Source organism: Chrysemys picta, chromosome 11, assembly GCF_011386835.1.
Source record: "Chrysemys picta bellii isolate R12L10 chromosome 11, ASM1138683v2, whole genome shotgun sequence".
Classification (NCBI taxonomy): domain Eukaryota; kingdom Metazoa; phylum Chordata; order Testudines; family Emydidae; genus Chrysemys; species Chrysemys picta.
This window is the reverse complement of record NC_088801.1, coordinates 31,906,497-31,920,021: the sequence shown is the minus strand read 5'-3', so window position 1 is coordinate 31,920,021 and position 13,525 is coordinate 31,906,497. Positions and strand designations below refer to the sequence as shown.

At 49.9% G+C, this 13,525-nt stretch overlaps 1 protein-coding gene across 50 annotated transcripts in view; it reads left to right on the top strand.

Moving 5' to 3' along the window:
- The window catches only part of BAZ2B (bromodomain adjacent to zinc finger domain 2B), a 331,037-nt gene that overhangs the window by 215,132 nt on the left and 102,380 nt on the right, over positions 1–13,525 (top strand). For all 50 annotated transcript variants that reach the window (XR_010591282.1, XR_010591281.1, XM_065560644.1 and 47 more), the window contains 2 exons: positions 8,486–8,695; positions 13,070–13,468. Coding sequence is in view for 48 of the 50 variants with exons in the window: in XM_065560644.1 (XP_065416716.1) it covers positions 8,486–8,695; positions 13,070–13,468 (609 nt within the window). In the remaining 2 variants the exon portion in view is untranslated. The remainder of the gene's footprint in view (positions 1–8,485; positions 8,696–13,069; positions 13,469–13,525) is intronic.

Genomic DNA, 13,525 nt, shown 5'->3' with positions numbered 1-13,525 from the left:
GAACTTGGGTGCACACAGAGCAAGTTGTAGTTTTTACATGTTTACCGGGGAAGATGAACCCCTAGCAAGTTGAGGTGGACCCACTCACAAACTCTTTTCTCCTGACTGTTTTGTAGCATGACAATGTGGGTGAGGTAATAGCTTTTATTGGACCAATTTCTGTTGGAAAACAAGATTTTGAACTTACACAGAGCTCTTCTTCAGGTCTGGGAGACTAACTTAGTGTCACTGCTATATGCATTCAAGTTGATTGTCAGCATCAGCCTGCTGGATCTCTGGTTGCTCAAGAAGCTGATGTTATAAACATACATCCAGTGGGTATCATTAAAAATTGGGCATTTACTATTTGTAATAGTTAAATGTATTGCACTGTTTTGGATGATTCTTATTCTACTGACAGAGGTGTTGTAAAGACGGTATCACAGTAAAGGTAAACACCCATTTTAAATACTGTCCTATATATCTGATCTCAGGAAGTTCTGCTCATTTTACTGCTTGCAAATCATGGTATTCTGTTTCATTTTAAGACCTTAACCTTCATGAAGACATATCCTACTTCTGTGCCTAGTATTTGAAAGAAAGATAAAGACATTTATCCTCTTTATAACATATTTAAATCACTAAATATCTAGGACCAGATTCTGACCTTGAGTAAGCAGAAGCAGCTCCACTGAAACCAGTTGCACAGGATATAAGTACCTGTTTTATAGTGTTTTAAGTATCATGAGTCACAGTGTTGCATATAGGGTAAAGACGTGGCAAAAAGCCCTACAGCTACTGAAGCAGTCAGACCAGTCTTGACAAGCCCATAATAGAAATGCAAACACTATGATTGACCAATAATTAAAACTTCATTTGTTCTATATGCTGTGTTTAATAACTATCGCAAATGGCAAATAGCTCCACCCTTGTGTAAATTCAGCCCAGGTGTATCACAAGTATGATTAGCAGTCCATACAATTAATTCCAATAAATCCTCTTAAAACAACAAATTTTGGGATTTCAGCATAGAAATCTCAATTCTTTTCAGGCTCCTATTGTTTCAGTAATATGATTCTTCTTCGAGTGATTGTTCACGTCCATTACACATTAGGTGTGCGCGCGCTGCGTGCACGGACGTCGGAAACTTTTTCCCTTAGCGGCTTCCTGTCGGGTCGGCAGCCCCCCCCCCCCCCCCGCCGCCAGAGCGGCGCCCCGCTCTAGGGTATATATATCCCTGCAGACCCGACCCCTTCAGTTCCTTCTTACCGTCCGTGGCGGCGTTGGAACAACTCTGTCTCTTGTCTGAGAGTGTCCCTTAGCATAGTCATTAGTGTTATCTGCAACAGTTATCAGTTCTTTAGTTGTTAGTGTTAAGCTTAGTAGTTAACAGCTCATTAGGTACTTGAAGTTCTTGCTGTGGTTGTTTGGTCAACCCCGGCACCGGCCCTGGGCGGCGGGGCATGCCGCACGCCCAAGGCTTCAAGGCTTGTGCCACGTGCCGTAAACCTATGCCATTGAGCGACCCCCACGACTCGTGTCTCCGCTGCCTGGGGGAAGCTCACCAGAAAGAGCGCTGCAAGATCTGTAAGGCCTTTAAGCCCAGAACTAAGAAAGAAAGAGACTTTCGCCTCAAGCAGCTGCTCATGGAGACGGCGTTACAGCCCTCCACTTCGGCGGCACCGTCTGCCTCAGTGTGGAGCGCCCCGGCATCGGTTCGGGAACTGGCGCCGGCGGGTCACCTGAAGCCCACGGCACCGGCCCAACGGGGGCATGTACGGCACCGGTCGTCTTCGCCGACAAAATCGAAGGGCCAACCCAAGGCCCGAGGACGCTCCCCGCATAAGAGGGCAGCGCCAGCGAAGACCTCAAGTGCGCCTAAGGCCGGCACGGGCCCGGCACAGGCCCCGGTAGTGGCTCTGGCGCCGAAAGGCCCGTCGAGCCCCGGGATAGGCGCGTTGAGTGAGGAAGAAGGGCTGGAGGAGCTCTTGGAACAGCCCTCCACTCCGGACACATTTGAGGCAGCAAAAGACCTCATTGCATTGTCCATTGAGGGCCCTCCACAAACTGAGGACGCTCCGCCGAGACTGCCACCCAGAGGCAAGCCGGCAATGGTGCGCCCATCACGGTCGCCATCTCGGCACCATTCAAGGCACCGGTCCCGGTCGAGTTCCACCTCGGTGGACTCCCGGTTGCCCTCCGCGCAGAAAGCGCCACAGCCGTCGGGCCTCAGTAAGCGGTCGGCACCGACTCAGCAGCCATACGCGAGTCGGCACCGGGATGCGTCGTCGGCACGTTCCCCGAGACCGACCACCCGTAGTCGTTCCCGGTCCCGTGGTGACCGGTACCGATCCAGGTCCAGGTCGGCGAGACACTGCTCCAGGTCCTGGTCGCGGAGACACTACTCCCCAAACCCGGACCGGCACCGTTCCACGGCTCCACCGTGGCCTTCCAGATCACCATCCGTGGTGTCGGAGACTGACTCGGGCCGGTACGGCGGGTATGTCCATAGGGCACAGGCTAGTAGAGACTACGAAGCCTCTGGCCATCCCCAATGGGGCCAACCAAGCCAATGGCCGTTCTGGACACCCTGGGCCTACCACCAGCAAGGGCCCCCATCTAGGGCCTTGAGATCTGGGCCATCAGGGTACTGATCCCACTCTCCGCGGTACCTCCCGCCCTCTCACAAGGAGGCAATGATCTCTAGACCACAGGAGCGGGAGGGAGTGGACTCGGCACCGAGCACGGTACCGTCCCAGTCCCACACCGTGGGACAGGCCCCAGAGGAACAACCAGTCGATGATGGGTTGCAGGAAGGTGAGGATGGGCAAAAGGCCCCGACCTCTTCCTCCTCGCCGGACGAGGCAGTAGCGGGCACGACAGTGTCTGGCCCTCCCCCGATTGATCATCGGGCGCACCAGGACCTGCTTCGCCAGGTAGCCCTCAATCTGGGCTTGCAAGCAGAGGAGACTGTAGAGCAGGAGGACCCCATGGTCGACATCCTGAGCCCGGAGGGCCCCTCCAGAGTCGCTCTCCCAATTATACAGACAGTCCAGTCCAACTATAAGACAGTATGGCAAACGCCTGCCTCCAGTGCACCAACTGCAAGAGGTGTGGAGAGAAAATACTTCGCCCCATCTAGAGGGTTTGACTTCCTCTTTTTGTACCCGTCTCCTTGTTCGCTGGTAGTCTCTGCGGTCAACGAATGAGAGCGTCATGGCCAGCAAGCCCCTGCGCCCAAGGGGAAGGAGGCAAAACGATTGGACTTATTCAGAAGGAAAGTCTATTCGTCTGGGGGCCTCCAACTGAGGATCGCTAATCAGCAGGCGATTCTAAATAGACACAATTTTAATTCTTGGGCATCAGTCTCCAAGTTCAAAGATTTCCTACCTCTGGACGCACATCCAGAATTCACGGCCCTGGTGGACGAGGGGATGGCCGTGGCCAAAACTTCATTGCAGGCCTCCCTCGACTCAGCTGATGCAGCGGCTAGGACAATCACGTCAGGGGTAGTGATGAGGCGTTCTGCATGGTTACAGGCTTCAGGCCTTCCGCCAGAGGTGCAGACCACCCTGCAGGACCTCCCGTTTGAAGGTTCAGGCTTGTTCTCAGACCAAACGGACGCCAGGCTACATAGCCTCAAGGACTCGCGAGCGACCCTAAAGTCGTTAGGAATGCATACCCCGGTGACACAGCGCAAGCCCTTTAAGCCCCAACCACCACAGAGGCAGTACCACCCTTGCCCTCGGCACGAACCGTACCGCCGTCGTGGCAGGGATAACAGGCGAAGACGTAACAATACGCATAACCAAGGCCAAGGTCACTGCCAGGGCAAGCCGCAGCCAGGGAATAAACCAGGCTTTTGAAGTTACGCTCGAGGACAGCGTACCACATTCCAGGCCGGATCCACCTCTAAGTTTCAAGGACCGCCTGTCCCATTTCTACCGGGCATGGTCGCGCATAACATCGGACCGCTGGGTCCTGCGCACAGTGAAGGCGGGCTATACCCTCCAGTTTTCCTCGCTCCCTCCCTTCCATCCCCCTTCCCTGTCCCTCTTCAAGGATCCCTCTCACGAGCAACTTCTCATGCAGGAGGTACAGACCCTCCTTACAGTGGGAGCAGTGGAAGAGGTTCCACCAGACCTAAGGGGAAAAGGATTCTACTCCAGGTACTTCCTGATTCCCAAGGCAAAAGGGGGCCTCCGTCCTATTTTGGACCTGCGCAGACTAAACAAGTTTCTGGTCAGAACGCGTTTCCGTATGGTCTCCCTTGGAACTATTATCCCATCCCTGGATCTGGGGGCTTGGTACGCTGCCCTCGATATGAAAGATGCGTATTTTCACATCGCCATCAATCCGGCCCACCGGCGGTTCTTGCGCTTCACCGTCAACCAGCGCCATTTCCAATTTACGGTCCTGCCCTTTGGCCTAGCATCGGCACCGCGAGTGTTCACGAAATGCATGTCCGTGGTAGCAGCCTTCCTTTGGAAAAGAAGGATGTGCGTGTTCCCGTACTTAGACGACTGGCTCCTCGCGGGCAGGTCGGAAGCCGAGGTCCGCTCTCATGTGACGCTGGCCTTACAGATGTTCGGCAGGCTCGGCCTACTGGTCAACGTGCCCAAGTCTACGTTAACTCCCACACAGAGACTGGACTTCATAGGTGCAGTCCTGGACTCGGCGACCGCGCGGGCAAGTCTCCCAGAGTCGCGGTTCTTGGCAATTCAAAGGGCCGTAAGCTCCGTCCAGAAATTTCCCACGACAATGGCAAGGTGCTGCATGCAGCTCCTGGGACACATGGCAGCCTGCACACACGTAGTCAGACATGCCCGCCTAAGGCTCAGACCCTTGCAGTTGTGGTTTACCCAAACGTACCGCCCCAACAGAGACCCCTTGGATCTGGTGGTGACGATCCCGGCTCGGGTGTTGGGCTCGCTCCGCTGGTGGCTCGATCAACAACAGGTCTGCGAAGGGATCCCCTTCGCTGCCCCACAACCCACTCTGATGTTAGTAACAGATGCATCGGACCTGGGTTGGGGGGCGCACCTGGGGGAACTGCGGACCCAAGGCTTGTGGTCCAGGGAAGACAGGTTGCTTCACATCAATCTGAAGGAGCTGAGGGCGGTTCGCCTCGCCTGTCAGACCTTCCACGCCACCATAGAAGGTCACAGTGTGGCAGTTCTGACGGACAACACTACCGCCATGTTTTATATAAACAAGCAGGGCGGGTCCCGGTCCTCTCCCCTCTGTCGCGAGGCACTCCAATTATGGGACTTCTGTATAGCCCATGCGGTCCATCTGATTGCAACGTATCTCCCAGGGATCCAAAACACGTTAGCGGACCGCCTCAGCCGATCCTACCACATGCACGAATGGGCTTTGAGGCAGGACGTCCTGCATTCAATCTTCTGGAGGTGGGGCTTTCCCCGGGTGGATCTTTTCGCCACCAAGGACAACAGACAGTGCCCTCAGTTTTGCTCATTTCAGAACCTCAGCCCGGGGTCGTTGGCAGATGCCTTCACGATTCCGTGGGGAGGGAGCCTGAGGTATGCCTTTCCTCCATTCCCACTCATCCACAAGGTCCTCCTCAAGACCCGCAGGGACAAGGCGACAATTATACTCATCGCCCCGGCGTGGCTACGACAGCATTGGTTCACGACCCTGCTGGAATTGTCCATAGCCGACCCGATTACCCTCCCGCTCCATCGCGACCTAGTCACACAGGACAGGGGTCGCCTGCTCCACCCGAACCTATCGTTGCTACATCTCACGGCGTGGTATCTCTCTGGCTGAACGATGCGGAACACAGGTGCTCTCACCAGGTTCAGCAAATTCTTCTTGGTAGTAGGAAGCCCTCCACAAGAGCGACCTACCTGGCCAAATGGAAGAGGTTCTCCCACTGGTGCAAGCCTCAGCACATACAGCCTCTGCAGGCCTCAGTTCCATTGATCCTGAACTACTTACTGCACCTCAAGCATCAGGGGCTCGCCCCCGCCTCGATTAAAGTGCATTTGGCTGCCATATCGGCGTTCCACCCCGGGGAGTTGGGAGTGTCAGTGTTCTCCAACCCCACAGTAGCCCGATTCCTCAGGGGGCTGGAGAGGGTGTTTTCCTACTTGCGCCCACCGGTCCCTGCGTGGAGTCTGAACCTAGTCCTAACTAAGCTCATGGGGCCTCCCTTTGAGCCCCTAGCCACTTGCTCCCTCATGCACCTCTCGTGGAAGGTGGCGTTTCTCGTGGCCATCACATCGGCCAGGAGGGTATCGGAATTGAGGGCCCTCGCTTCAGAACCCCCTTATACAGTTTTCCATAAGGATAAGGTGCAACTGAGACCGCACCCCAAATTCCTCCCAAAAGTGGTCTCGTAGTTTCACATGGGGCAGGACATTTGTCTACCGGTGTTCTTCCCTAAACCCCATACAGACCCTTGCCACCGCAGCCTCCATACCCTCGATGTTCGGAGGGCATTGGCGTTCTATCTGGAGCGGACCAGGTCGTTCCGCAGAACACCTCAGCTGTTTATTACCGTTGCGGAACGTATGAGAGGCCTGCCTGTCTCGACACAGCGCTTATCGGCATGGATTGTGCATTGTATACGCACGTGTTATGAGCTCGCCAACATTCCGGCCCCAGAGATCCGGGCTCACTCGACTAGGGCCCAAGCGTCCTCGACGGCCTTCTTGGCACAGGTTCCTATCCAGGAAATCTGTAAAGCGGCCACCTGGTTGTCCGTGCATACATTCACAGCCCACTACGCGATCCACCATCAGACCAGAGAGGACGCGGTGGTTGGACGGGCTGTGCTACAGTCAGTTGTACCTTGACTCCTACCCACCTCCAATGGTAAGCTTGGGAGTCACCTAATGTGTAATGGACGTGAACAATCACTCGAAGAAGAAAGAACGGTTACTTACCTTCTGTAACTGTTGTTCTTCGAGATGTGTTGTTCACGTCCATTACACTTCCCACCCTCCTTCCCCTCTGTCGGAGTCTCCGGCAAGAAGGAACCGAAGGGGTCGGGTCTGCAGGGATATATATACCCTAGAGCGGGGCGCCGCTCTGGCGGGAGGGGGGGCCCTGCCGACCCGACGGGAGCCGGTAAGGGAAAAAGTTTCCGACGTCCGTGCACGCGGCGCGCGCACACCTAATGTGTAATGGACGTGAACAACACATCTCGAAGAACAACAGTTACAGAAGGTAAGTAACCGTTCTTTACTGTTCAGTAGTCATGATAAAAAGCTACTTAACTATACCAAAACTCTGATATATTTCTTTTAAAAAGTAAGTAAAGAAAAAAACTTCTTTCTAAAGATGCTTTCTTAGACATTCCCATTACTATTATAACCTAAAAGTATTGTCACTTTGTTCTGTCCAGACACCCTGATACTCTTCTCTTCAACGTGTCTGCATATTGCAGTGTAAATTATTTTCCTTTCCTACTGGTCTGACATTCTCCCTATGACCTCTTCAGTGCTCCATGTATCTGTATCTATCTAGTTTACACACAACTCATCCTTGCTTTCAAGGTGCTGTTCAACTTCTCTGTCCCTGCCTACATCTTAAACCTTGTTTCTCCCTACCCTCTACTCTTATATCTTGCACTCTGCCAATACTTGCCTTTATGCTTTTTGCTTTTGCCCTAAGTGCATCCATGCCTTTTTTTTCCACATTGCCCCTTACATCTGACATGACATCCCTGTCTTAATGTTCCAAGAGTCCTCATACTTAGAGTCCCTCCTTAAAGCAAATACACTTGTTTGGCTAGCTTTCAAAGCCTCATCTATCACATTTGAAAATCTGTTCTTTGAAGTTTTAATATATATTTCACATCTCTTCCTTCCTGGAAATGCCATGCAACTTTATAGTACTAAGCAATAGAAACACTATACTAGTTAATAGCCCTTAACTAGTTAATAGCTCTTAACTACAGTCCCTTTCAAAGACAGACTTGTAGGCTCCATTCCATGCCCCTCCCCTTTGGCATTTAAGTCCAACATAGAAGTGAGAAGGCAACCAGCCCCTCGTTCAAAATAGAGTTTGCAGTCTGACACAGACAAACATAAAGGGGCCACAATATCAAACAAAATTAATATGATTTACAAAGACAGATTGTCATAGCACGATTATTGAAATACCTTGATGGAGCTTATTGTAGGTTTTATTGTTTTCAGGCTTGTTAGAACACACGTTCTCTGTGTGGTCACCCAATTATCTAGGCCTGAATTTGGCAGTTACACAAAGAATCTCTCATATCGTCCTTAAAATTGATGACATTATGTATTCTCGCATTCGGTGGGATACAGGTCTCTAAAATATCAATGATGTACCCTTGACAGATGTGGTTAATTTATTCATTTTCTAGTTCCTCTTTCTTCTGTCCGAAGAACATCAGGAGAATAAGGTGCATTAGAGAATTGCTAATAATATTAGTCAAGACCATGTCAAGAAGAGATGGATGATGTAACCAATTAAAAATTACCCATTAATAAAGTTTTTATCTTCTCTCTAGAAACCAAGAAAGAAAGCAGTAGAAAGCTCCAGCAATAGTGATAGTGATTCAGGCTCCTCTTCGGACACCTCAAGTGAAGGCATTAGTAGTAGTGACTCAGATGATCTAGAGGAAGATGAGGAGGAGGAGGAGGAAGATCAAAGCATTGAAGAAAGTGAAGATGATGATTCTGATTCAGAGAATGAAGCACAACATAAAAACAAGAACAAGGTATGATAGCTGTATAATGATTGTACGGCTCGCAATCTTGTTACTGAAAGTTACTCTTGAAAAATTAAACTCAGATTTGTATCAGCTGAGGCATTGTTCAAAAAGTAATACCTGGCAGGGAAGGGCATTCTCTGACAGTCAATGGCTTGCTCAGGGTAAAAAGCGCCCTTAACTCAGCTGGTTGTTAACTTCTAGGAAATGCGTGACCTGGAGGTAATTTTTATTATAAACTGGAAAATATATAATATATGTAAAGACAAATTAAGTACTTTGTGCTGTAAAGTTTAGTTGAACTGTATGTCACCATGGATACTGCATTCTGTTCATAGCTGCTCTTTTCTTAGCCTTTACCCTACCCAGACCCAGTAAAGCAGGATGGGAATCTCAATATTCTGTTCCCACAATTCTGATGCGTATGGGCAATTCCTCTCTTGTCAGTAGTTTCCAGAGGCAATTCAAAGCTGTAGCACAGCTTCGTGTTAGCCAGATCCCCTTCTCTAGCCTACTGCCTGATCTTCTGCCTCTGTGGCAGCAGTCAAGTGGAGGTTCACTTTGCTCCCAAATTTTCTTTGACAGGTTGTTTTTTTTCTCTCTTTTTTTCCAGACAGTAGCAAAAGTAAGCAGCCTGTCTTTCTTTTCCCTCCTCTGGATCAAGCGTTGGGCTGTGGGATGGTCTCAGCCACCCAGAGCTGGCACTTCAGTGTCTTCCAGTGGGATTCTTCTGCCCCTGGCATGGCAGAGCTGTCATGCTAACACCAAGCTAAATCCAAGTGGCGGGCTGCAAGGCAGCTTTTACAGGCTCTTCAGAAGGCAAATTGTGCCCTGCCAGTTCTGAGCCAGCCAGCCCTTCTACTGCAAGTGCATTGGCTGTGAGTTGGATAGGCACTTCAGGTCCCCCCCATACTCCAAGAAAGCACCACTCCAACACAGAAAAGCCCAATCTGTAGACACAAAGCAGAGCAGGGAGAGACTCCAATGACTAGGAGGACTTCAAGCAGCCAGTCCAGGGGGGAAGTCCCAGAGCAGAACAGAACCAGAAAGAAAAAACCTGTAAAGGACTCCAGGTCTCCCTCTAAACTCCCTAGGGAGAGAAGCAGTGCTTGTACTCAGAGCTAGAATCAGGGAACTCTGGCAATGAAACCCCATTTCCCAGGTTGGGAGAATGGGACCCTGAGGGGGAGGACATTGAGGAAGATTTATCTGGAGGGCTCAAGGCACTGCATAAAGCAAGCCACAAAAGGTCAGCCCTAGCCACAGCTGAATGGCAAGATCTGCAAAGAGGGCCAAAAGGCTAAAAATTTCAAAAAAGAAAGGAGAAAGTTTTTGTTTTTTTTAAATCCTAAGAGGTATTTGTCCTCTGACTCAGACGCCTCAATCTCTACTGAGGAAGGGGAGCACTCAGATTCAGGCTCTGAGCAGGACATGGTAAAGATACAAGAGAGGTTTTTTTTCCCCTCATAAAATGTTTGAAACAGTGTGCAGAAAAGTTGCAGGCACGATCCAGATCCAACCTGAGCAAGTGCTAGAGGACAATCCTAAAGGCAAATACAGTTAAAAAAAAAAAAAAAAAAATTAGTGGAGATATCCTATCTCCTAGAGCTGGAAGGGACCTTGAAAGGTCATCGAGTCCAGCTCCCTGCCTTCACTAGAAGGACCAAGTACTGATTTTTGCTCCAGATCCCTAAGTGGCCCCCTCAAGGATTGAGCAGGGGTCCCGGGGGGGCAGTCAGGAAGGAGGGGGGCGTGTTGGATGGGGCGGCAGGGGGCAGTCAGGGGCAAGGGTTCCGGGGTCGGTCAGGGGACAGGGAGAAGGGGTGATTGGATGGGGTCAGGGGTCCCGGGGAGGCAGTCAGGAATGAGAGGAGGGGTTGGATGGGGCAGGGCAGTCAGGCTGAGGGCCACACCGGGGGTGGTCTGGGGGCGGTCATGGGACAAGGAAGGGTGGATGGGGCAGGGGTCCCGGGGGTGTGTGTGTGTCCAGGGACAGGGAACAGCGGGGGTTGGATGGGGCAGGATCCCGGGGAGGACCGTCAGGGGGCGAGAAGCAGGGGTGGTCAGATAGGGGGTGAGGGCCAGGCCACTCCTGGCTGTTTGGGGAGGCACAGCCTCCCCTAACCAGCCCTGCATACAATTTCAGAAACCCGATGTGGCCCTCAGGCCAAAAAGTTTGCTCGCCCCAGTTTAGCCAGTGTGGCTGCTCTGAGAAATCTGGATACCTGAGGGTTCTCTCAGGGAACCAGAGGATCTTGTGAATATGACACTATGTTGACACCTGGCACTGTTGTGGTGGGCTGCATCTTCATAAAGCAAGTCCAGGATAACTGGGATACCAGGATCCTTGGGATTTTTGTTGTTTGTATTCTTGACACCATGAGCTAAACCTAGTCCAGACAGAGGAGTAGGCCTTTAGTGTTGAAGCTCAGCTGCAGGAGAGTACAGTTCCAATCGCTTTGGAAGATCACCTCAGTGCAAGCTAACGCTTTCCTTTCAGTAACCATGCTGTGAGTTGTAAATCGTCTGGATGAAGAAATGGGCCTGGGTAAACGATGCCTGGTCTCACTGGTAGCTGAAGTGGGGGTTCCAATTTCAGTACTATTCGATTAGAAGACCATGTCTCTTTGGCCAGTGTGGTGCTACCACTATTACCTCTTCTATATGAGCACTGAAGTTCTATATCAAGCGCACCTAATTGACAAGAAGATCGGGCTCCTTGTTTGTCACTTTTCATCTGAAGGGCTCACGTATCTAAATTATTACTAGCTAGATGGATCAAGCTATGCATCATAAAGGCATACAGTGCGTCAGGTGCTCCTGTTCCAGACTTAATGAAGGCACACTCAATCTGTGGTGACTTTGTGGCGGAAAGAGCTTGTGCTTCTACCACAAGAGATCTGCAGAGCAGTAAAGTGGTCTTCCCCGGTTAACATCTTTATTAGACACTACAAAGTGGACTTCATGTCAACTGGGATTGTTTAGTCTCCAGAAGAGAAGAATGAGGGGGGATTTGATAGCAGCCTTCAACTACCTGAAGGGGGGTTCCAAAGAGGATGGAGCTCGGCTGTTCTCAGTGGTGGCAGATGACAGAACAAGGAGCAATGGTCTCAAGTTGCGGTGGGGGAAGTCCAGGTTGGATATCAGGAAAAACTATTTCACTAGGAGGGTGGTGAAACACTGGAATGCGTTACCTAGGGAGGTGGTGGAGTCTCCTTCCTTGGAGGTTTTTAAGGCCCGGCTTGACAAAGCCCTGGCTGGGATGATTTAGCTGGGAATTGGTCCTGCTTTGAGCAGGGGGTTGGACTAGATGACCTCTTGAGGTCCCTTCCAACTCTGATATTCTATGATTCTATGATTCTATGATTCTTCTGCAGAAGCCTCCCTTGGCATTAAGGTGCTGCATGCAAGGATTCAGTAATAGCATTGCCAGTTAATTCCAGGGGCTCTTCCTTATCTCATTCTGTATTTCCTATCCCTTTCTACGTCTGTTGGCTGTTCACTGCTTCCTATCTATATCTATATCAGAATTGTGGGATACACTGGGCTTGCGGAATGGTAAATATCTTACTTAATTATTTCCTTTCTGCTACAGTACTACCGTCTCTGGCTGGCTTCCAAGCCAAGGGACAATGTTTAATTTTGGTAGTTGATTTATTGAGATATCCTATCTCCTAGAACTGGAAGGGACCTTGAAGGTCATCGAGTCCAGCCCCCTGCCTTCACTAGCAGGACCAAGTACTGATTTTGCCCCAGATCCCTAAGTGGCCCCCTCAAGGATTGAACTCACAACCCTGGCTTTAGCAGGCCAATGCTCAAACCTCTGAGCTATCCCTCCCCGCCCCCCCCCCCTGTTATGCCTGTAGGCCATAGCCTACTGTACATAGTTTATTGGTTGGCTTTGAAGTTATTCTTACTAATCTTATTCTGTGAAGTTTTTACTCATTTTTGGAATGAATCATCTGGCAGCAGGTTGGAGAAGGGGGTATGGCTAGCACAGAGACTGTTACAGTTTTGAACTGCCTCGGGAAACTGCAGACAGAAGGGGAATAGCCCATACATATCAGAATTGTGGGGGAAGTTGGTAGGAGAAAGGAAATGAACAGGTAAGAAATTTACCATTCCATTAGGTTTATAATCAAGAATACATTTCAAAACAAATGATTTTTTTTGGCCTTGTTTTTATGTTAAACAGTGACTTCCTATGGGAAAAAGATCAAGCAATCAAATATATTTTAAGATTATTTTAAAATAAATTAGTTACCTTGTTTTGAGGAAATTGTAGTTGCTTTATGGAGATTAATTATATAACATTTCATTTGCCATCTTAAATATTTAATGGGCTAGTGTAATCTATATAATTTTGTAAAATATATTTTACAGGTGCTAATGCATAGTGGTGTAACAGACATGAAAGCAGATGGACAAAAAACACATGAAAAGTCCCAGGAAAAGAGAACACACCAGCAGATACCTCTTGTGTCTGATTCCCAGACTCCCTCGTCATTCCAATCCCAGCAGAAGCAGCCTCAGGTTTTGTCACAGCAGCTTCCCTTTATTTTCCAAAGCTCTCAGGCAAAGGAGGAATCTGTGAACAAACACACAAGTGTAATACAGTCTACGGGATTGGTGCCCAGTGTGAAACCTTTGTCTTTGGTAAATCAAGCCAAAAAGGAAACTTATTTAAAACTTATAGTTCCTTCTCCTGATCTACTGAAAGCAGGGAATAAAAATACCTCTGAAGAATCTAGCCCTTTAAACAGTGATGTAAGATCAAAACGGGTGAGTAGAAATTACTGGCTTAGCAATACTTGACTTTGTTCTACAGCTGTAGTGTCC